This window comes from Radiomyces spectabilis (assembly GCF_025331425.1).
Source record: "Radiomyces spectabilis strain NRRL 2753 chromosome Unknown BYT42scaffold_19, whole genome shotgun sequence".
Taxonomy (NCBI): domain Eukaryota; kingdom Fungi; phylum Mucoromycota; class Mucoromycetes; order Mucorales; family Radiomycetaceae; genus Radiomyces; species Radiomyces spectabilis.
In genome coordinates, this window is record NW_026251944.1 from 487,043 (window position 1) to 507,619 (window position 20,577).

A 20,577-nucleotide genomic window follows, 5' to 3' on the forward strand; every position below is an offset into this window, starting at 1 on the left:
GTCTACTTTCAACGAAATGCCGAACTGTGAGTGAGCCGTTCATCCGCCACGCAACAATAATGCAGCAGTGCCACTTGAAGCCACAGCAAGAGCTATTCTGCCTTGTTGACGTACTGAAGTAAGGATACTGTCGAAGAGGAAGCTCTTGCCTGTGCAACCAGGATCGTCAACGAAGAACAATCGGGCTGATGCATTGCTTCCATGTGAGACACTGTGGATGATTGCATCGTATACGGCACGTTGGTTTTCGTTCAAGCGTTCATGACTTCCAGGTGCGTTGGCGGCATCTGCGATAAGATCGTATTGTTCTCTTATGAGTCGAAGCTGAGAATGGTGTCCCATTCTGTCAATTTCTTGGCGAGCAGGGAGAACAAAACCATCATTGAGCAAAGAACTTGACTGACGATTGAGATGATCTTCAATGTCAAGCAACGCGCGATCGTACACGGTTTGGATGCCTCCACTTGATCGACGTCGCCCGGATTTTGGGTTCTCCAGAAATGAATGTAGTCCTCTGCCAATTGCTGACGGAACTGCATCCATAGCTCAAAAGGATTGGGTGCCTGACATTCACTGACAACAACGGCAAACAAAAACCGAAGAGCGTACGGCATCTGGTAGGCGACCGTTTTCTGAAGACAGTTGTGCCACTATTCATTCCCTCCGAGAAGTCCTAACCGTCGTGCAGCTGATTGATAAGTTGCCATAACGACACCATTCACTGTTCGGAGGTGTCCGAAGCTTTGAGCTCCCGAGACACTATAGAGCAACATCCGAAGATAGTATTTCTCTACTTGGCGAGGTGAAACCGCATACACGCGCCGGATCGTATCACCAAATCCACGCTGTCGGGGTTCCCACCTACGGGATCTCGATGGTAAACGTACTGAGCGGGAAAGTCGGGATACAGGAGAAGTCGTGCCTGAGGATCCATTCGATTTCATGCAAACCATGCAGTCACGTTGTTTCGCGCTGACGATCGGCAACGACTTGAGGGTTTTCATCCTCTCGGAACTGCACAGTCTGCTCGTTTTCAAAATGAACGGCTAGGCGTTGCGTGGCTTGGTATTCACGGTGCATCGAAAATGAAAGCAATCTATGGACGGCCTCGGCAGCTGAAACATAACGTGCATCGATAAAACGTGTGATGTCGTCCACTTTCTCTTGAGCATTTCAGTCGTTATCAGCACGATGCATTGCTGCTGCTGCACGATCGTGACCCTTGTACACGTACTTGTACAGGTATTTGCCGCTTTCCAGAGAAGTGCAGATTTCGACGTTGATGTGAGCGTTATACCTTGCACAGAGGTATCGATTGTGGGGAACAATCCATCTATTATCCAGTTCGACATGGTTCTTGACCACGAAATCACCATTGTCGCGGCGACGGTAAAAAGGGTAACCCCTGTGATCTTCGATAATCGCTTCGTTGAAGGAACGCGGATAACGCTTCTTACAGGAACCGTTTTCCATACATGGAGCCCTCGGATGCATTGTTCCACACGGACCGTGCATCATACACTTACTAATGGTATCATAGAGATCTGGATATCTCTCTCTGTTCGGCATTCTGCTGATTCTTTGTAAAGTTCTATCTCCAACGTAATTTTTCAAGAGACAGAAGGGAACGGGTGTATTTTTTTATTACTATTTGTTTTTATGCTATCACGTATCCATAGCTGTATTAAATGGACCGTCCTCGCTGCACCTCGCCTTGCAGCTGCTCCACCAAACTGCAAATTCCCAAGGACGAAAAAGAGTTAGAACAACCATAAAAAAAGTAGTACATATTCTACAACTTACCGGACCAACTGGTTATTTCCATCTTGATGCTTGGCAGTTTCGCGCTCGAGATGGTCGATAGTTGCTTTGTCTGTGTTGGCTTGTGCTTGTAGTTGTTGCACCAAAGATTGCAGTTCACCGGTGTGATTTTCCAGAACGCGCAATTTATCCTATAATATGGGAAAATGGCAGTGGATACAGGATATAAGGTAACAATAAATAAACGAAATGAAAAACCACATGAATAACCATATGAATAGCAGTAATATAGGAAAGGGAAAAAAGGGATAAACAGAGCAAAAAGTTGGATACAGTCGATAGACACAAAGAAATAAGAACAAGTGTAAACAAAATGAAAAAAAAGTAAATGTACAAAGAAAAAAGGTGAAGAGGCAAGAAAGCAACAGAATGTTTAAATCATCAAGGTATAATACTATACATCCCCAAGCCCAACCCAAGAATAAGAGACAAAGATTAAGAGAGCATATCAAAAAAACGGTGCCAATGAGCATTAAAATATAAATTCATCCCCCACAAGGTATCACAATAACCTCAATAATCTACACATCGGTGTATGCATCCAAGGATATATTGACCATTCGTATGTAACAACGATCCCTTCCCTCCTCCCCCCCCCACCCCCTCCTCTCGCATAAAAGACATCAAGATCGAAAGACTTAAAAACCAGGTTTCCATGAAATAGAAAGGCAAAAAAAGCCATAAACAGAGAAAGAGAAAAGAAATAAAACAACCAACTCACCTCATAGCCTTCAATCTGGCGTTCTAAAGAAACAACTTTCTCTGTTGTCTCTGTACGCAATTTATCCATCTCCTTTTGTCGTTGCGCTGCAAGTGCCTTGACTCGGTATGCGTAGTCTTCCAATTCACGGTCTTTCTTATCGATCAATATTTGGTATTGTTCATGCAGCACGGTGATCTCTTTGCTGTGTTGTTGCACAATAGAAAGCAATCTTTCCTATCAACCGAGTCACTACACATGCTTTCTTCATTCTCTCGCAATAAATTTCGGACCCTTTTTTTTTTTTTTTTTTTTTACCTCGTATTGTGTGGTATCTTTTTGTTGTGTTTCTGTCAACACACTAAATTCTTTTTGTAATTCTTGCAGTTCGCGAGCTTTTTCCTGGACCAACCGATTGAGTTGCTGCTCATGGGATTCTTTCAACACTACAATTCTAGCTTGCAGTTCATCTATTTCTTGCTGTCGTGCTCGCAAGCGTGCTTCGCACTGTTGATGCAGCTTAGCATCGTCATTCGCGGTCGCGACGGATCCTTTCGGTGAACCTTCACGACTGGTCCGTGTGGAGGACGACGTATGCTGTTCTAGACGAATGGTGGCTTCTTCCAACGATGTTTGCAAGGTTTCGACCTTGGACTGCAACAATTCGATTTGTTCAGAAAGTCCATTCATCAATTGTTCCTTTGCTTCACATTTCTCTTGCCATGATTCCAGTTCCTGTTGATGCGTTTCTTTCAATTGTTCAAGATCCAAAAGATGGTCTTGCTCCAGCCGTTGCAACGCATCGTGAAGCCGATTCACTTCCTGCTGAGCTCCACGATGTTTCTCCAACCATGCTTGTGCCGCATCGTCGCTACCGTTCTGCACCTGCTGCATTTGGTCACGGAACCGCTTTTCCAAGTTCTCTATTGTTTGCTGGGATTGACGCTTGTGTTGTTCGAAGGTAGCTTGGGTATCCGCGAGTTGTTGTTCTACCTTTCGTAAATGCGCCACACTTCGCGATTCATCCAACTGGGTTTCCATAGCGCGGATTTTTTCCTGCAATTTGGAGGTCTCGTTGTCATGGCCTTGTTGTGCTTGAGCCAAGGCATTTTCGAGTTCTTCACGCTTGATCTGCGACGCAGCTTCCGCTTTTGCCTGAACCAAGAATTCCCACCCGCCTTTGTCAGTTTTTTGCTTCCCACATTGTACGCTCCATTGTATATACCTCGTATTCCCGTTGAAGTTCTGAAATACGCCGCTGATGGTCGGCGAGCATCTGTTTCAACGCCTCTTCATGCTCAGCCCGCTGTATACCCAGTTCGGTACGTAATCTTGCTTCTTGCTCTTCTAGGAGCTTATCCATAGCTGCTTTATGAGCATTCTCCAGTTCTTGTTTTACTTCACGTCGAATGGCAGCCTGCTCAGTTCCCAATCCATCCAGTCAATTTGACATCATTCTTTCCTCTGTCATCAATCCATCCGTTGCCTTTTCACTTACCTTAATGTGCTCTGCAGCAACGCCGTCTGATCCGCTTTTCGTCTTTGAAGTGTCGCTGCCAGAATTAATCTCCGTAACTGCTTGGTGATTTGGTACCTTGCTGTCAGTCAGCTGACCATTATTAGAAGCAGGTAACTCCACGGGACGATCACATGGAATCAATACAGACGAAGAGGAAAGCATCGGCATTTCTGATTCCAAAACTTCACCGCGTTCTTTTTCAAGGTGATCAACACGCTCTTGCAACTTTTGCAACAGTGATTCCTTTTGAGCCAGTAACTCCTCTTTTTCTGCCAGCTATGAAATGAAGTGAAACTATGCTTTAGCTGCCGATGGTTATTTGATTCTGGGATCGCATGATCACACACCTTTTCCTTGAGCGTTTTCAGTTCCGGAGTGAGGTCCAATCCCGCAGTAGAGGATAACCGTTTGGTACTGTTGCTTGGTGTGGTGGCAGTGCTAACGGTTGATGCTCTTCGCGTCAAAGGGGAACGCGGAGGAGGCGGTCGCTGAGAGGACGTGGTGGGAACGATGGACCGGCGTTTGTTAGCTGTAGGTGTCGGGGTCGTAGGAGAACCGAGTGGGGCGGAGCTACGATGAGAGCGATCCACAGTAATGGAAGAAGGTGTCTTGCGTCCAGCCGAACTTCCGGATGACGAGTTGCTTGTTCGACTTCGGACACTGGTCGATCGCTGCACCGCCGGTGATGAAGGTACAGTTTTGAATTCCGGACTTTCTTTCCCTGACAGTTTCGCATCGCCGACGATGGAACTAGGCCTCGGTCGAGCAGTTGTTTTGGGTGTGACCGACGCTCGCCCTGCACCAGTGACTGTATTAGCGCGCTTGACCGTCGTTGTTGCGGGCTTGGTCGTCCCTGCAGCCGAAGAGGATCGCGGCGCGGCTCCGGGTTTGATGCCGAGGTCGGATAAAATAGATTTCCGTTTAGGATTCACGGATGGCGTACCAGTGTCCTCATTGCCCGATTTGGTGGCCATGGATGAGTAGAAGGACAAAGTATATCTTTCCCAAGAATAAACAGAGAAAAAGTCATTTTGCTTTTTTTGTCGGTGGAAAGTCTAAATTGAATGTTGCACGCAGCTTTTTCTTCTTTTGGCTATCACCAACGATGTCCACTCTTCTGTCATCCGTTGTCTTTGCAAGCTCTCCTTTTCCCCTTTACCCTTGATACATACCTTTCATGGCCTATCCCCTCTCCAGTACCATATCATGGACATATACTTTGGTTCCTGAACCGCCGTGGTTCAGTCATCGTCGCAGTATGTCAGAGCTTGGTCCGCGTGTCTTGTTCATTTCCCGTCGTCACACAACGGCGACACATTATTTCACCTCCAGGGCGCCATTTCATTCTCGGGAACTTTCCCTGCTTTTATGTACAAACATTGTCATTTCTTCAATGTATCTATATATTCGAAAAGGGAATAGGTTTTTGCTTCCACGCTACTTATGATATAAAATCAAGCAATAATCGATATCTTTTATTTTTATGCATTCTCGCAGTCAGTCACCCTAGGTTACTGAGCAAAAAGACCAAAGAACACGATCCTGCAAGTTGCAGCAACTGATCCTCATACAGTTCAAAGACGAAAAAAGAAAAAAAAAACCTGGCATTTTGTCACCATTGCAACTAATGAACTATGCAAAAAGTCTCGCCTGCTTGTTGCGGCTTGGCAAAACGACGCCACCAATCATCTGAATCGCCTTTACTACTTGGGTTCTCTTCATGAAATTCGAGGGCTTTCTGCCCTACGGTAGAACTTTTACATGCTGTCTTCCGGTCTAAAATACCAATGATACTATATTGTATCTCTGTATGGACACGCATCAAGTAGGTCTTAAATTATCGAAAGGATGTGGAATCGATCTATTGAAATATGTAGGTCTATTTTTTGGAGCAAACGATTGATAGATTCGTGATCTCATATCATACCTTTATCTTCATATTAAGCTAGTGGCTATTAGCAATCAGCCTCTTGTTCTCTGATGCTTGGATCTAAAACCATGTATGACGGTTCGTTAGGCGCAAACATACGTTTTTCTGATTTTCAATTGTTCTTTCCTCAGTAAGGACGTTTTGGTTGTTTAGACATTAAGCAACTGCTTGAGATAAGTGTTGTTTTTCCGATATGACCTCTGGCTTTTATAGCGCTGCATTTTCTGGCAATCACATTTGCTCATGGGCAAGCCGACCCTGTGTTGCTTAGGAACTGGATCTCTAACTGCAATTGTAAAGACGCTTCACCGTCGTTAGATATTTGTGAAATCATTCAACCAGCTGAATTGCCAGTTTTTATTTTACATCGGCTATTGTTATCGATCAACCACAGAGCAAGTCAATATTAAATTAAGTATGAAGGTCTTGATTATTCCAAGCCTTATTGCAGGAATTTTTCCCAAATATCGTATCTCGAAATTATTGCGATCGTTCTTCAATTGGATTGCTAAACAAAACTTGATCGGATACCAAGCGAATTCAGTTCGTGGAAACGAAGATTGGAAATGCTTGTCTCAATATTATTTAGTAACCTCGTGCTTTGCAGTTTCTTTAACTCGGCCCCTTCACCATTAAATTACTATTTGCCTTGCAGAAACCGAGCATGCTCTCAGGGAACTGTTCAATGAGGTAATAAAGTGGAGAAAGGAGTCCAGATAATCGTAACGTCAAGAATGTGTTTAGATCAGTCCAGATGTCTTTAGGGACAAGTAATTTATACAGTAAATATATTGGCCCTATTGATCATGGGGAGAAGTTATGTACCGCTTGGTCCTTGGCCATTCAGGAAAAACCGGGATTTATTTCCTCAGAGATCATTCATACCGGTTTTGATATCTGATTCCCTTTGGATTGGATTCTTCACAGAGTTAAAACCGATTAAAAATAGTTCAAGAACTTTACCGCCCAAGTGCCTGCACCGAAGACATCTTACAGCTATTGGGCCAAAGATATTCGAGAGCAGCATATCAAGAATTCGAATTATGCGTTACCTCTCTAGAACATACTCAAGAAGGTTTTTCTCGGCTGCGCCACCAGTGCTCCCGTAGACATATCAATAACAATAACTAGAAAAAGGCTTATCAACACCTCCGGGTGAAGTTTGAGTTGGTTTCCTGTGGTGAGTGGTGTTGTATTTTCGCATGGATTTGATTTGCAGGACTGTGCAATCATCTCCACCTAAAACGGAGTTTCTTTTCTCTACCATCTTGTTTTCCTTAGCTGGTGCCTTTGGATGCTTCTTGTGTTACTGCCTATATTTCAACGGTGCATCGGTAACAAACGAAATGCTTCGTGAGTTTCACCGGACATTAATAAGCAACGGGTCGTCGATAATCGACCACTTTGTCCGTGAAGAATAATTCAATTATAATTGGCCACCAAGGCAAAAAAAAGGGGGAAGAAAAAGGTAAAGGGAGAAGCAAAATTTTTCAATCACGCGTGAGAAAGGGAGACCTTGGTTGGTTTTTAATGGTCTTTTGAAAGATAATCATTTAACGTCAAGATAGTTACATACATCAATCGGTGATTCTATCCAACGATTTACTTGCCAACATGGCACTGAGCGCCCCATTTGTCTTTCCAGCCCCCAAATTCGGCTCACTCAGGGCGGAAAAAGCCCAGCTCGTCCAAGAATATCTCGGGCTCAAATCAATTGAATTATTCAAAGCATGGCAGCTTTGTCGACTGCGCAATAGCTAAAGAATGCAACGGTCGTGCACGTATCAGTCTAGAAAGGCAGGGACGGTGGCAACTGAAAACGTTGAGAAAATGTTTGCAATATTTCATCGACGATGACTATCACGGGACCGATGTCGATTGCTGTGAGATGAACGAGATCTGTGCGCTGATCGTCTTTTGTACGAATCATCTGGTGATCGACTTCGCTGTCTTTTGTGGGAGCGTTCCGTATGATGGTGCCTATCCGGTGCGGAAGATCGATGCCTGTGGGAAGACGATGCGTAACGAGATGCTGATTTGGAGGTCGAATATCCGTCACTGTCTCGCCAGTTATCGTCGTACCGTTGATCTGGCAAAATAGTAATTGGTTCTCGTCTGTCACTCCTTCGCAGATTACTAGATATAAGGGCTTTTCGTCAGATATTGCGCACCAAATTACAAATATGCATTCTTACATTGGTTCGCGGAAGCCCCGTTCCCTGGCACCGAATCTCAGCTGGCCACTTTCTTTTTGGCCACCAAAACCACCTCCTAAGCGACGTGGAACCCATCCTTTCATGATACGACTTCGTTCATAGTCTACCAAGATTACGTGTTCGTCAAGTACAGCGTGATGAGCGCGTTTATAAGCTTCTGAGGCTGCAGCAGATCGACGAAAGGTGACAAAGCCATAACCTTGGGACGTTCCCGTCACTACAATGACTATATTTAAACGCTTCGGTGAGTCAAGATTAGGACACCGTCGTTTTACCTTGATTACGAATGAGTATAACCTGATCGAGTTCACCAAAGCGACCAAAGAGCTTTTGCAAGGATTCTGTTACAATATAAAAAAATATAGTTGTAACACTTGGCACCGTTCATCTGATACATAGTGACAACCACGTCATACCTTCAGTGGTAGAGAGGTTGAGGCGAGCAACAAATAAAGTCTTTCTTGGATCAGTGGTTAAATGCTTTGGAGCAGTATCTGACATTGGCGATGGAGAAGTTGAATAATGACGCGGTTTCAACGTGTTGTAACTTCCTTACAGTGTGCAGTCAAAGCTCTCTCAACGGCATGATCGTGAGGTACCGTGTCGGTTCCATCGATGGAACCGACTTGCACAGGCGAGTACGTTTTTGCATACCACATACTGAAAAAATTTTGGATCAATCAAGCAACTTCTTTTTTTTATTTGCAAACTCAGCCTTAAAAATACAATGGGAAGCCAATGCATCGCTTTTCCCACCTGACAGCGTGTCGGAGCATCCTGAACTGTGTCATATGCACAAATATGGTAGTTGGTAAGATTAATCTTTCGATCCCATACTGCTTTCCCCTTGACCTGGCTCTTATTTCTGACCATGCACATCGCTTTGCGTATTTTACCTGACGAGTTTTCTCTCTACCAGCTACCAAAGGATAGTAAACTCCCGCACCAACTTTTGGATTTGCCATGGTACACTATTTCTAAAACGGCCTCTGAGATCTCGCTGGTGCTCCCTTCCGGCGTTGATACCCATAACGCGCTTCAGTCAGCCAAGTCTGAAGGAGGCTGGCGCGGATTACAAGTGGACGCCCAAATGGAATTCGGTTTGGTCGGCATTCTGGCCAGCATCATTGACCCGCTACGAGATAACCAAATCCCAGTTTTCGTTGTTAGCACTTACGATACAGACTATGTGTTTATCAAGGACACCGTGTTGGAAAAGGCCATTGGCGTGTTAAGCAGTACAAAAAACATCGTATTGAAGCCAGGCAAATCTGTTTTGGAAATATAAAATAAAAAAAAAATGTGATTTTTTTTTGGCCGCCAGCAAGTTTTCTTACACCATCACTTAGATGCACCACCCTTATTACCCCCTCACACTTGACATACCCCACTACGTGGCTAATGAGACACCTCGATTTCAGTTAGTAGCCTCTGTTCTGCTAGTAATCGGCTCCATTGTGGCATCTGCCTTTTCTCTTGCCAAGAAGAATAAACGCATCCTCAGCTCATCTGAAGCGTTACGCTTCACTTGGTTCGTTCTGTGCGCTTGTTTGCACTGTGGCCTGGAAGCTTACTGGATAACCCATCGTCACCGTGTGCCTGCTCGTTCGGATTTTCTAGCAGAAGTTTGGAAAGAATATGCCCACGGTGATTCCCGATACGTGACAGCTGATCCTCTTTTGATTGCTATAGAAACCCTCACCGTGGTAAGGCATATCAGCGTGTTATCCTTTACGTGTATCGTGCTAAACCTTCCCCCCAACAGTTTATCTGGGGACCATTATGCATCATAACAGCATACTGTATATGGCAGAGTCTACCTCTGCAATACCTGTACCAACTGATCGCATCAATCGCCCATTTATTTAGCACGTCATTGTATTTTGTGATGGATATACCTGAAGGATTCAAGAACTGTGATCCTCACCCTGTTTATTTCTGGATTTATTTCGTAGCCTTCAATGCTCCATGGCTAGTGGTACGTTTTTGGAATTGAATTGACAACTGTCGGGCATCCATTATTTAAACGTGCTGGTAGATTCCTATCGTGCTGCTTAGTCAAAGTATCAAGAGAATCTCACAGTCATTGAACGAAACGTCTAAAAAAGTAAATTAGTAGAGACACATAAATGTGATGCTTCTATTGGTGTGTCTTTATTCTTTTCTTTTGGTTTTTTTGTTTTTTTTTTTTTCACACGTCCAGGATGTATGGGCATAAGAATAAAAACAAAAAGGAGAAATCCCCAAAAAAAGAAAAACAAAAACATACGAAGAACATGTACAAAGGGAAGTCCGCATTAAACTAAATAGTTGGCTGCAATTTGTGTATACAGGTGAGTCAGAAACATGGAATCAGGAGTTTCAAGAAAAAAGGACAAGATGAACAAGAACTGAGAAAAAGACAAAAATCCAAAGAGATACCCTTTAGATCTCATCAATATCGAAATCAAACTCAATTTCGTCCTCTTCTGTTCCACCGAAGGTTTCGGCCTCGTTGATTTTGGTAGTATCTGGCAATTCACCGTAGTTCTTCAACTGTCGTGCTTCTTCAGGAGAGTATTTTCCAATCACGTCAGCCTTATCGTCTTGGTATTCACGCAACGACAACAAGATGATATCACCCTGGTTGATCCACACTTTCTTGCGCATTTTGCCACGAATGAGCCCCAGTCGCTTGGTGCCATCAAAACATTGCGCTTCCAAACGTCCGTTGCCAAGCATCTTCAACACCTGCGCATACTCTTCAAAGCAACAAAAAAAAACAAAATGTAAATTTTTTTCAGTCATTCCAACTACCCAGAATCCTAATCTTACCTTGTCCTTCATCTTTGAAGACGAGTTCGCGTTTGTCGCCTTCGTTCTCGTTCTTTCCTCTTCTTCTGTTTTTACCTCCCTAAAATCATACAGATTATGATGAGCTTACCCTGGCATAAAGAAGAGAGAGGAATAACTTGACGACTTACTTTTCCCTTATTCTTGGGCATGACGCTGATGCAATGTAGCGAAAAAAAGAAACGAGCAAAAGTATTCGCTCCACTGGGCCCGCTTTAAATTTTTTGCACTGTAGCAGTGCCCGTCAGATAGTGGCTTAGTGCGCTTTTCGTAACATGGAGCCCACAAAAACCACGCTACTGAGTTTCAAATCCAAAACGCCGCATCATTGATAAAAAGAGACAAAGCGTCTGCAAAGCTACTGCGGCGCAAACTGGACATCATGTGCCACTTTCTCTGCAATGGTTGGGATTCTGCCAGTTTTTTTTTTTTTTTTATCACTGCGGCTCGTCTCTAAAATAAGCTTATTGCGTTAGTTGGTGTGGTCTCATACTATACTCGCCAGTCTGCGGTCGCAAAGAGTTCACCTTCTCAGATTTTTCATGATCATTAACTGCTATTGAAGCCAACAGCTACATCTTTTTTTGTTTCCTGGTGATATTTCCTTACTTTGGATGACAGTTAAAAGCCCCAATTCCTGCGAGTCTCAGATTTTCATCCAAAAACGTGAATACAACTCCAGCTTACGCTACAGAAAGGGAGTCTTCCGCTAAACGTGTGCAATGTACAATCCATGAATACATTATAAGGTCGCAAAAATTTACTTCCAACTGCAAGGCATTGTGCCCTGTGCTGCCTCCAGCAAAGACTGCGAAACACAATGTGGGACATTCGGCAATTTTTGGGAAAGAAAAAAAAAGAGGCCCCAAGAGTCGATAAGAATATCAACAGTCACAGAATTTTTTTGGAGGACTTCTTTTTCCTTTTACTGCGGGCTTTTCCCCGATCGATTGAACACTTGTTATTCAGTCAGCTTCAGAACACCATGGTAATTACCGCGGATGCACGTTTGGCTTTTTTGTACCGTTCCTAAAATTATGTGTGGTAGATTCGAAGAAATACTCGATTGCGCCGAGAATATCTCTACAGAAAATCGCTCGAAGCGAAAGAACGCACCATTTTTGAACGCAAGCAAGCGATCAAAAAGGCCATTGAACGTAAGGACAACTGTCGCTATTCATACCCGATTGCTTTGGTCTCATATCATATGTATAGAGGGCAAGCCTATTCCCACTGAATTGCGCAATGTGGGAGAAGATTTGAGAGCTGATCTTCCCTTTGATCAAGCACAAGAAGGTAAACATGTCAACTGCTCAAGCTGTAATGCCTCGCATCGACTTACTCACTCTGTGCGTCTTTATAGATCTCACTACACACGAAGATGACGAATATGCGAGGGCTGGTGTCTTTGATCCCAAAATTCTGATTACCACTTCCCGAGATCCTAGCAGTCGATTACAGCAGTTTTCAAAGGTACTATTATAAACCGTGAGTGGAGGCAAAAAAAAGGGCTATGCTAATGCACATATTTAGGAAATGCGACTTGTTTTCCCTAATTCTCAACGTATTAATCGTGGTAACCATGTTATGAAAGAGATTGTGGAGGCTTGCAGAAGCAACGAAGTCACAGATCTTATCATTTTGCATGAACATCGTGGTCAGCCTGGTATGTTTTTCAGAGAATAACATAAAGAGCTCAAAGAGAGGCACATAATTAACAATGATACTTTAGATGGTATGGTCGTATGTCACTTTCCTTATGGTCCAACCGCCTATTTCTCCCTTCACAACGTTGTTCTTCGACACGATATTAAAGACCAAGGCACGGTTTCCGAAGCATTCCCACATTTAATATTCCATAACTTCAATACAAAATTAAGTCATAGGGTACGTATCACATAAGTCCTGTATGTCGATTGATTCTCATTTCGGTTCTCATCCGTTTTTTTTGTAGATAACTAACATTCTGAAGTACTTATTCCCTGTTCCCAAAGAAGACAGCAAACGTGTCATGACGTTTTCCAACGAAAACGATTATATTTCATTCAGGTACGAAAAAATATGATCAACCAGTGCTTTTTTTTCCATGGAGTTCTTTTCTTACATATTCTTTGTACCATAGACATCATGTTTTTGTAAAGACGGGCAAAGAGGTAGAATTAGCAGAAGTGGGACCGAGATTCGAAATGCGACGTAAGTTCAGTGGGCGTGTTATGGGGAAGATATCCCTTTATTGCATGATATACTGACAAATTGCTACTTTTTTTTACAGCTTACGAAATTCGATTGGGCACGGTTGATCTGACAGATGCTGATGTTGAGTGGCAACTGTCATCATTCACTAGAACTGCTGGAAAGAGATTAGAGTTATAATTTTTAAATGTAGATAAACATCATTCAACAACATAAACTGGCTTGCATCCGATTTGATACATGGTTAAAGATAATTCTTTATAGTTTTCTGATACGATGGACAGTTACGGATCCACTGAATTGAGGTTTGGCGCTTTGAAAATAAAAGAGAGGGTACGAGAAACTCCGCAAAGCTGGTTTCTTTTCCCTCTTTTTGTCCGTTTGATCAAGATTTCATGAACGGTGACGATGTCGATCTGACGGCCATGGTGCAACAAGTGCGTCAACTGTGTGATTCATGTACAGATGACGATATTCGGTTGGACCTGCAAAAGACAAAAAGCGTAGAAGTTACGCTCAATCGAATATGGGACGGACAGGTAACAGGCACAAAGACTACATGTACTTGCCGGCGATCCTCGGCTTAACAATATTGTGCAGCTTCTAGAAAAACCAACCCGAAAGACCGATTCTCAGATACCTATTGTCGTTGTGTCGGACGATGAAGACCAAGTGCCTGATACTGAGATTCTTACTCTACATGAAGATGTGCATGTTCGAACCGCTTATGCCGACACGCGTACTGCGGAAGTGGATAGCAATAATGCCACATCACCCATATTGTCCCCAGCGAATCGATTCACTTCCAGCTTTGATCTGGACGGCGATGCACTACCTTCTGCCGATGAGCTTTTCAGTAGCATCACTATAGATCGTCGTAAACGGAAAAGAAGTGAAGGACCAAACAATGCGGTGGCCTTCGTTGACAGTCAAGCAACCGACCTCTCTCACAAATCTCGATCGTTGTCTTCCGATAAGAATCCAGTGACTGACCTGACTGATTTGGATAATTTTGAGTTTGCTATGCCTTCCAATACTTGGGATTTCCTAAAGGAGTGGGAAGACGATTTGGCCAGCTCGCAGTCCTCTATACCCGAAACAGGTTCCCAGCTTTCAGCCGTGGTAAATTTTATGAGCAGGATCAGACTCTACGAAAAGAAACATTTCACTCACTTTGCATACTAAAAGGAAGATACCACGAAAGGATCAAGCGATCTCCCAAGTAAGGAGCGACGCGCGCAGCAACGAAAATTGCAAGCTGAGGAAAAACGCAGAGAAAGACAACGTCTCAAGGTACGTTGAAAATAAGGTTTTCAGCAATACATACATGCAGCATTTTAAAATCGTGCTGTATAGGAGCAAAAGGAAGCTGAAAAATTACGTCGGAAAACGCTCCAGCAAGTCAACCGATTGCGTTCGAATCGTAATGAATCGTTGAAAGAAATCATTCTGCATATTGACCGCAATTTCGCGGAAACAAAACGAGGGCATTTGTTAATGGCGGTCTTGGCAGCAAAGGAAGTGCAAGTAGAGCTCACAGAGCCAAATAATTCCTATGATATCACATGGAGTCGCAAGTGTGTCGCAGATTGGGATACCGATTCACAACAGTTCACCCCACGCGAAGAAATGACCATTGAAGAAGAACCGTTCGTATTAGTGCTCTTGGATGCGGATAAGATCTGTCACTTGGTGAAACGCCAGCAACTGGAATCCCGAATGGAAGAAGTGCAACTCGCGGTTGGACAAAAGCAAATTTTACTCATGATTGAAGGACTGGACTCTTATTACAAGAAGCATAATTTGATGAAACGCAGACAGTTCGAGAACGCAGTTTTGGAAAGTATTCAACAGGAGGAGCCTGTATCTAGTCAAGAGAGTCTAAGATTGGCTTCGGAAGGCTCAAGCAGGGCAAACAACAGGCGATCGCGCACGGCCGCCGATATTTTGTCTGGACCCGACAAGGACGAGATCGAAGGGTCACTGACCACACTGCAGATCATGCAAAATGTGATGCTTGTACCGACATCAGATGCACAGGACTCTGTGGATTGGATCCTCTGCATCTCAACCGATATCGGCAATGCATTGTATTGGTAGATATTATTACTTGTTCTGCATTTTTTGTACCATGCTAACTACCTTTACAGGAAGAAGTCCATGAATCGTAAATACAAGCATTTCAATAGCATGCAATCGGGTACAGATCCAGAAGATGTTTGGTTCAAGATGTTGCAGGAAGTCCAGCTTTGCACACCAGCGGTTGCGAAAGCCATCATCGAACGGTATCCTTCTGTTTATCACTTGTTCCACCATTATGAGAACTTGGAAAACGTAGCACAAAGAGAAGATCTGCTGGCAGATCTTTCGGTAAGTCATCTTCAGATGGTTCATGCGCAATGTCATTTTTCTCATTCTTCTTCTTGGTGGCTGTAGGTCGAACGAAACTCACTATCACAGCGTCATCATAAAGTGAATAAGGCCATGTCCAAGAAGATTTACGATATTTTTACATCCGATGACCCCAACAGAGTCATTGCATAGGAATCCCAGTATTGCATAATTTTCTCTTTATCATGACAATTTGTATATTAAATCAATTCGTTGCGGGGAAAAACGCACCAAGGTGCTGTTGATGATCTTCGACAAGAAAATTGGGAATGAGGATTACTCTTATCGCTTGTGCAATCAAGAACATGATATCTAAAAATCGAATTCGTGGCGAAATGCATCAATATTTCGTCGGTCACAGGCTGTCACCAAGTCCTCACGGTTCATCCTAAATAACATATCGATTAGTCTGTATCCTCAAAAACGGCAAGAAAAGATAAGATAGGAAGACAACAGTGGGAAAACTTACATGAACATCAACATTCGCAGACTATCCCAAACATTGTCGCTCATGCCTCCTGGAACTTGGACAGTTTGACCGTGTTCATCGACCATGGCGGACATACCGGAAGCAGCGTCTCCAGCCTGCTGAAGCGCAAGAGCAGTAAGCAAATGCTCAGCTGCTTCACGTCGTTGCCCAAGATTGATACAACTGATGGCGAGATTATATCGCGCACGGACGTATGAAGGACTAATTTCGAGTGCGTGGAAATAGGCGTCAATAGCACCAGCGGTATCCCGGGAGTTGGCTAATGTGGCACCCAGTTTGTTCCATAACACATAATCCTAAATGATCGGCGTAAGGGCAGTGTATCAGGAGACAAAGCAGCAGTATCCGTACCTGAGGTCGACTTGCGAGCGCAGCTTTGAAGCAATCAATGGCCTTATCATATTCCTCAGATACATTAAAGAGGATGCCCAAACCAACTTGTACGTTGGCGTCCATTTCTTCCCCGGGCGCTGTTCTCGCTGCTTCTAGGAACATGTTGGTTATGTAGCTGTGTCTAACGGCGGGATCCAATCGTTTGGCATCTTGTCGCACCAAGTGCTGGTATTTTTCATTGTTGACCATCCATTGTTCCAAGGCATCATACGCGTCAGCTCTACAGTTTTCGTTGGTGAAACTGACAGCAAGGGCGAGCCAAGCGTCGAGGGAAGAGGGGCTCATGCTAACGGCTCTTCGCAAAGCGGCAATGGCGGCAACGTCACGTTCGTTCTCTTGCTGCTTCAGACCGAGTTCTTTCCATGCGTCGGCATTTGACACCTGGAGCTGCGCCTTTGCTTCCAGTGCCAAAATGGAGTCGGCTAAACTGGCATGCTCAACGTTGTCGATGGCAGCGGGATTCATTAGGTAGGGGTTGTTGGTGACAAAGGTATAGTTGTGATATTGGGGTTTATCGGCTCGGTATCCGAGTCCTTGTTCTGGCCGATAACGATCCCAATCTTTTTGCATGGAATCCCATTCTGCATCTTGAGCTGTTTTAAGATGAGCAATGTTGCGTTGGTATTGCTGAACCCAGTCGTCGGTGTCGGTGCCTCGACCGTATAGCTTATGCATCTCGGTTTGACTCATATTGCTTTGCTTACTAAATTCGGCGGCCCAATCGTTCTGCACGGCTGAAGAAGGACCAGCTGTGGTTTGGAATTCATCCGCCCAGCCACGCTCTGCCTTTTGCGCGAATTCATTCGACCACATATTTCCACTCGTTACATTGCCAGCATGTTGTAAGAAGTCATTGGTCCATGATTGCGAATCGGTTTTGTTCCCTTGCTGTTGTTCAAATTCCGTTGCCCAGCCCGATTGTTTTCCTTTGGTTTCCACCATTTTGTCCCCTTGGATAGACACTTCGCTATCTCGCAACTTCCTCATAAGGTTCATGAACTGAGAATTCTTGAACTTTGGATTGGATTCCACATCCACCGATTCCAAGAGCATAGCGGCGGTTCGGGCTAACGCATCCTGATTGGCGTCGTTGTCAGTAATACCTTCTTGTTGCGCAAACTCGTCGGCCCACGACATTTCCTGTGCGGCAAATTCGGATTCCCAATCAACCTGTGCGCCTTGCTTTGCTTCGTCAAATGCTCGTTCAAATGCAGCCTTTTCATTATCAGACATTGCGATCTGCTCCGGGTGATTGGCTTGAAATGCCGCGAAATCTTCATGCCAATTATGTGCTATAGACGCAAAATAAATATCCATTAGCCACCTCCTCCTCCTTTGATCTTTTCGTTTCATTCCGAAAAATTCACGGTACCTTGAGCATGATGATTTTGCTGATATATTTTCTCGAATTCTTCAAATTGCTCGGGTGGGGGACCTTGAAGCATCGGTTGTTGTTGCATGAAATCCGCTGCCCAGTCACCTCCTGTCATTCCACCGTGTTGTAGCTGCGGATCGCCTTCAATCCTTTTCAGTTCTCCGCTCAGGCCATGGAAATCAAAAACGCCAGCAGGCCGCTCCATAGCCACATTCTCTTGCAGAAATTCTTCGCTCAACTATAAAGAGCGTATGAGATACTTTGTTTTTTTTTTTTTTTACACAGGTTCTATACCTTCCATACCTGTCTATCGTTAAACGAAGTTTGCATGGGCCGGGACCGAAATCCTGCCTATAATGGGAATGTTTAATATTCTGACAGTGTTTTCCACAACCGTTGCCTTCTACTTCTTTGAAGACTTTTTTTTACCTTTGAACTCTCGCCTTGTTGTGCACCCATAAAACGGTCCTAGTTGATTATGAAGCCCAAAATGTTAGGTTTTATTCGTATTCGTGATACTCATGGTGTTGATTTGGTCGAAGAAGGTGGTTACCTGTTGCAATGACCTGTCCCGCTGAAACTGTTTGAGTAACCCGGACATTGGGTTAACAGGGCCGCATTCCGCTGCTCCTGCTTGGTTCAGAAACGACATGAGGGAAGAAACTGGGTAATGTAGGTAAAAGTTGTAATTTTTGCCTTTGTCAAGAACATGTGGGGAAAAGTCGGAGATGTGACTACTTCATGTGAAACGCACCAATCGAATCGGGAAACTCACATCCACTCAAATGTAGGATGTCAAAGAGATTGATCGCTTTTTTCATAAGTGATAACCCACATATTATTAGTTTCGGGGCTTTCTTCATATCACGAATGGACAAACTTTGCTTTTTGACTATTAACAATAGTCGGTTACTCTAGCCAAAAATGAGAAATTCAAAATCAAGGTGATATAATGAAGAGACAGGGCTTGAAACGGCAGCACCTACAGGTTCCTAAGATAGTTTTTAAAATTAGTCAGCACTTGTCGTCCATATAATGCTTCTTGTGATGGCGTGATCTTCGAGCTAAATCATACTGACAAAGACATCTTGCCAGTAACTTGATGGTTACACGGTGTATTTTAGCTGACCAATTCTCGTCCGTAATGGGCCGTAGTTTTTTGCTTTCCGGGATATCGCCCGCAAGTAAGTTCCAGTCTTGTCGAACAAACCGGCTTCATCAATGCAACGATTGAGTAAATATATGTTTCAGAGTATATCATAAGCATTGGTCAAGATGTCGATGTTGCGATCGCCAAACTGCAGCAGATTACTGTATGCATGCTGTATCCACGACGGCATGGCACCTTTGTCTATCTTGTCTTTAAGATGCGTGCTGTGTCACAAATTTAGAGTGACCCACTACATGGCACTGTTGATTCTATGGGAGTGTGCTTTATATTTTTCCAGGTATCGGTCATCTCTATTTTTAATGGGGACAAACAGGACGAAAGGCTTATTAATGGTAGCTTATCGAGAAAAAATGCTAGTGGGATATTTATGAATTCTATGTGCATAATGATGACAAAAAAAAATGTAGTGTATCTATAAGTAATAACATGTAGTAGTGCTCGGTATGAGTGTTCGATCGTTTCCTTTACGGTAGCCGTGTATATTCGTAATATCGATAACGCACAATGCCTTCCTCCTCCTGTCTCTCTGAGTCTATGCATAATCGTTGCTGCAAACCCAGCTGCTCCATTTTTTCTTCAAATCGATGAACTTCTGGCCAATGGGTATCTCGCAAAGGGATCATAAAATAAAATTCGTTTTCCATCAGCATGTCAACGGCAACTGGCAAATTCTCGGCATGCTCCATTTCGTATAGCAAATCGCTTGCAATAACAATATCGAACCGCTTTGCAATCCATTCAGGGGCTTGACTGTTGGCTACTTCCACAAAATCAAGCTTGGATACCGTGGCTTTGGCTTCATTTAAAGCAACGTTCACGGCAACATTTTCGAGAACACTGGGATGGTAATCCGTCACTTGAACGCTTTGGGCTCCCATTTTGTCGCATACCAAGCCAACCATGCCGGTACCAGTTCCCAACTCCAAAATATCTCTTGACGCAATATCAGGAATGATATTCTGTTGTAATAATTTTCTTGAAGATTGTGTCAGCATCACAGTTCAACTGATCGATAGGAAAAAATAGGTAGGTGCTTACTTGGCTAATAAGGGTGCCGCACCCCACGTCTTAAAACCTATATCGTTTCCAATATAGCTTGGTTCGTGAAGCTTCAACTTGAATTCATCACGGTTGCCATCAGCGTTCAAATATGGGATATGCCACGTGCGAGTGATGGCGCCAGCAGCTGTTAAGAGCCTTGTGTCAGTCTTTTTCCCGGCCAGACAATAACAGGCTTGGCAATAGTCCCTAGTTACCTCCTCGACCAGATAAATGCGCTAACAACCTAGCGGCTCTGTTACTCCTTTCATCGTCCAGATCGTCCTCCAGTAGCATCTCGCCAGAGACAATTTTCAGCAATAAAGGACCAGCTAATTGATTGGCTCGCATAATATCATGAGGATGCACTCGATATGTGTCTTCTTCCTTTTCCTCCTCTTCCCCGTCGACCAATTCAATGTTGGTATATCGATCATATGACCACTGAACTAATTGTTCCATTAGATTCAGGACCATATCCAAGTGTCGTCCCGCATCGTCCCGGCCC

General features: G+C 43.9%; 11 protein-coding genes across 11 annotated transcripts; 4 read left to right on the forward strand and 7 right to left on the reverse strand.

Moving 5' to 3' along the window:
• Positions 1-1,725: 1,725 nt before the first annotated feature.
• BYT42DRAFT_169806 (uncharacterized protein) lies at positions 1,726-2,392 on the reverse strand. The gene is made up of 2 exons (XM_051562357.1): positions 1,804-2,392; positions 1,726-1,733 (listed from the first exon to the last, which is right to left on the reverse strand). Exon 1 carries the CDS (start codon positions 2,292-2,294, stop codon positions 1,953-1,955), a length of 342 nt encoding a protein of 113 aa, XP_051418252.1. The 5' UTR covers positions 2,295-2,392; the 3' UTR covers positions 1,726-1,733; positions 1,804-1,952.
• Positions 2,393-2,593: 201 nt separating this feature from the next.
• BYT42DRAFT_478216 (uncharacterized protein) lies at positions 2,594-3,526 on the reverse strand (the record flags this gene model as incomplete). Its single annotated transcript, XM_051563653.1, has 2 exons — positions 2,594-2,758; positions 2,840-3,526. Coding segments are annotated over 2 exons (852 nt in total), but the record flags the coding sequence as incomplete, so codon positions are not given.
• Positions 3,527-3,843: 317 nt separating this feature from the next.
• BYT42DRAFT_169778 (uncharacterized protein) lies at positions 3,844-5,081 on the reverse strand. The gene is made up of 4 exons (XM_051562356.1): positions 4,388-5,081; positions 4,189-4,309; positions 4,020-4,119; positions 3,844-3,938 (listed from the first exon to the last, which is right to left on the reverse strand). The coding sequence occupies exons 1-4, from the start codon at positions 5,012-5,014 to the stop codon at positions 3,917-3,919; spliced, it is 870 nt and encodes a 289-aa protein (XP_051418254.1). The 5' UTR covers positions 5,015-5,081; the 3' UTR covers positions 3,844-3,916.
• A 2,612-nt stretch (positions 5,082-7,693) lies between these two features.
• Positions 7,694-8,901, reverse strand: BYT42DRAFT_608998 (uncharacterized protein; the record flags this gene model as incomplete). Its single annotated transcript, XM_051571211.1, has 5 exons — positions 8,743-8,901; positions 8,603-8,680; positions 8,462-8,527; positions 8,166-8,412; positions 7,694-7,727 (listed from the first exon to the last, which is right to left on the reverse strand). Exons 1-5 carry the CDS (start codon positions 8,843-8,845, stop codon positions 7,694-7,696), a joined length of 528 nt encoding a protein of 175 aa, XP_051418255.1. The 5' UTR covers positions 8,846-8,901.
• Positions 8,902-8,976: 75 nt separating this feature from the next.
• BYT42DRAFT_590448 (ACT domain-containing protein) lies at positions 8,977-9,511 on the forward strand. The gene has a single exon (XM_051570492.1). The coding sequence runs from the start codon at positions 9,058-9,060 to the stop codon at positions 9,472-9,474; it is 417 nt and encodes a 138-aa protein (XP_051418256.1). The 5' UTR covers positions 8,977-9,057; the 3' UTR covers positions 9,475-9,511.
• On the forward strand, positions 9,512-10,318 carry BYT42DRAFT_590449 (Emopamil-binding protein). The gene is made up of 3 exons (XM_051570493.1): positions 9,512-9,892; positions 9,952-10,164; positions 10,225-10,318. The coding sequence occupies exons 1-3, from the start codon at positions 9,536-9,538 to the stop codon at positions 10,300-10,302; spliced, it is 648 nt and encodes a 215-aa protein (XP_051418257.1). The 5' UTR covers positions 9,512-9,535; the 3' UTR covers positions 10,303-10,318.
• On the reverse strand, positions 10,309-11,364 carry BYT42DRAFT_169842 (uncharacterized protein). Its single transcript, XM_051562358.1, has 3 exons — positions 11,150-11,364; positions 11,001-11,079; positions 10,309-10,927 (listed from the first exon to the last, which is right to left on the reverse strand). The coding sequence occupies exons 1-3, from the start codon at positions 11,168-11,170 to the stop codon at positions 10,611-10,613; spliced, it is 417 nt and encodes a 138-aa protein (XP_051418258.1). The 5' UTR covers positions 11,171-11,364; the 3' UTR covers positions 10,309-10,610.
• A 639-nt stretch (positions 11,365-12,003) lies between these two features.
• BYT42DRAFT_596204 (anticodon-binding protein) lies at positions 12,004-13,391 on the forward strand (the record flags this gene model as incomplete). The annotated part of the gene is made up of 9 exons (XM_051570925.1): positions 12,004-12,006; positions 12,067-12,175; positions 12,234-12,314; positions 12,382-12,491; positions 12,552-12,684; positions 12,751-12,905; positions 12,973-13,067; positions 13,141-13,211; positions 13,291-13,391. 9 exons carry the CDS (start codon positions 12,004-12,006, stop codon positions 13,389-13,391), a joined length of 858 nt encoding a protein of 285 aa, XP_051418259.1.
• A 215-nt stretch (positions 13,392-13,606) lies between these two features.
• Positions 13,607-15,311, forward strand: BYT42DRAFT_627848 (uncharacterized protein; the record flags this gene model as incomplete). The annotated part of the gene is made up of 4 exons (XM_051572416.1): positions 13,607-13,750; positions 13,812-14,333; positions 14,400-14,504; positions 14,568-15,311. 4 exons carry the CDS (start codon positions 13,607-13,609, stop codon positions 15,309-15,311), a joined length of 1,515 nt encoding a protein of 504 aa, XP_051418260.1.
• A 462-nt stretch (positions 15,312-15,773) lies between these two features.
• On the reverse strand, positions 15,774-18,549 carry BYT42DRAFT_590459 (uncharacterized protein). Its single transcript, XM_051570494.1, has 7 exons — positions 18,414-18,549; positions 18,290-18,328; positions 18,155-18,211; positions 17,858-18,098; positions 16,444-17,777; positions 16,072-16,388; positions 15,774-15,990 (listed from the first exon to the last, which is right to left on the reverse strand). The coding sequence occupies exons 1-7, from the start codon at positions 18,510-18,512 to the stop codon at positions 15,915-15,917; spliced, it is 2,163 nt and encodes a 720-aa protein (XP_051418261.1). The 5' UTR covers positions 18,513-18,549; the 3' UTR covers positions 15,774-15,914.
• Positions 18,550-19,495: 946 nt separating this feature from the next.
• On the reverse strand, positions 19,496-20,531 carry BYT42DRAFT_596206 (putative methyltransferase-domain-containing protein; the record flags this gene model as incomplete). Its single annotated transcript, XM_051570926.1, has 3 exons — positions 19,496-20,006; positions 20,070-20,106; positions 20,288-20,531. The coding sequence occupies 3 exons, from the start codon at positions 20,529-20,531 to the stop codon at positions 19,496-19,498; spliced, it is 792 nt and encodes a 263-aa protein (XP_051418262.1).
• Positions 20,532-20,577: the final 46 nt, after the last annotated feature.

Excerpts from the sequence above, each read along its gene's own strand:
- BYT42DRAFT_169778 (XM_051562356.1), bottom strand. The coding sequence starts at position 5,014 with ATGGCCACCAAATCGGGCAATGAGGACACTGGTACGCCATCCGTGAAT. Across the intron at positions 4,310-4,387 it reads TGAAAACGCTCAAGGAAAAG|AAAAAGAGGAGTTACTGGCT; the intron begins GTGTGTGATCAT and ends CATAGCTGGCAG. Across the intron at positions 3,939-4,019 it reads TTGCTGCAGAGCACATTAAG|GCTGCCATTCGACGTGAAGT; the intron begins GTAAGTGAAAAG and ends GGAACTGAGCAG.
- BYT42DRAFT_590448 (XM_051570492.1), top strand. The coding sequence starts at position 9,058 with ATGCACATCGCTTTGCGTATTTTACCTGACGAGTTTTCTCTCTACCAG.
- BYT42DRAFT_169806 (XM_051562357.1), bottom strand. The coding sequence starts at position 2,294 with ATGCTCATTGGCACCGTTTTTTTGATATGCTCTCTTAATCTTTGTCTC.
- BYT42DRAFT_590449 (XM_051570493.1), top strand. The coding sequence starts at position 9,536 with ATGCACCACCCTTATTACCCCCTCACACTTGACATACCCCACTACGTG. Across the intron at positions 9,893-9,951 it reads CTATAGAAACCCTCACCGTG|TTTATCTGGGGACCATTATG; the intron begins GTAAGGCATATC and ends TCCCCCCAACAG. Across the intron at positions 10,165-10,224 it reads TCAATGCTCCATGGCTAGTG|ATTCCTATCGTGCTGCTTAG; the intron begins GTACGTTTTTGG and ends ACGTGCTGGTAG.
- BYT42DRAFT_169842 (XM_051562358.1), bottom strand. The coding sequence starts at position 11,170 with ATGCCCAAGAATAAGGGAAAA. Across the intron at positions 11,080-11,149 it reads TGCCCAAGAATAAGGGAAAA|GGAGGTAAAAACAGAAGAAG; the intron begins GTAAGTCGTCAA and ends GTATGATTTTAG. Across the intron at positions 10,928-11,000 it reads CTTCAAAGATGAAGGACAAG|AGTATGCGCAGGTGTTGAAG; the intron begins GTAAGATTAGGA and ends GTTGCTTTGAAG.
- BYT42DRAFT_590459 (XM_051570494.1), bottom strand. The coding sequence starts at position 18,512 with ATGTCGTTTCTGAACCAAGCAGGAGCAGCGGAATGCGGCCCTGTTAAC. Across the intron at positions 18,212-18,289 it reads AACAAGGCGAGAGTTCAAAG|GCAGGATTTCGGTCCCGGCC; the intron begins GTAAAAAAAAGT and ends TTCCCATTATAG. Across the intron at positions 15,991-16,071 it reads CTGCGAATGTTGATGTTCAT|GATGAACCGTGAGGACTTGG; the intron begins GTAAGTTTTCCC and ends TATGTTATTTAG.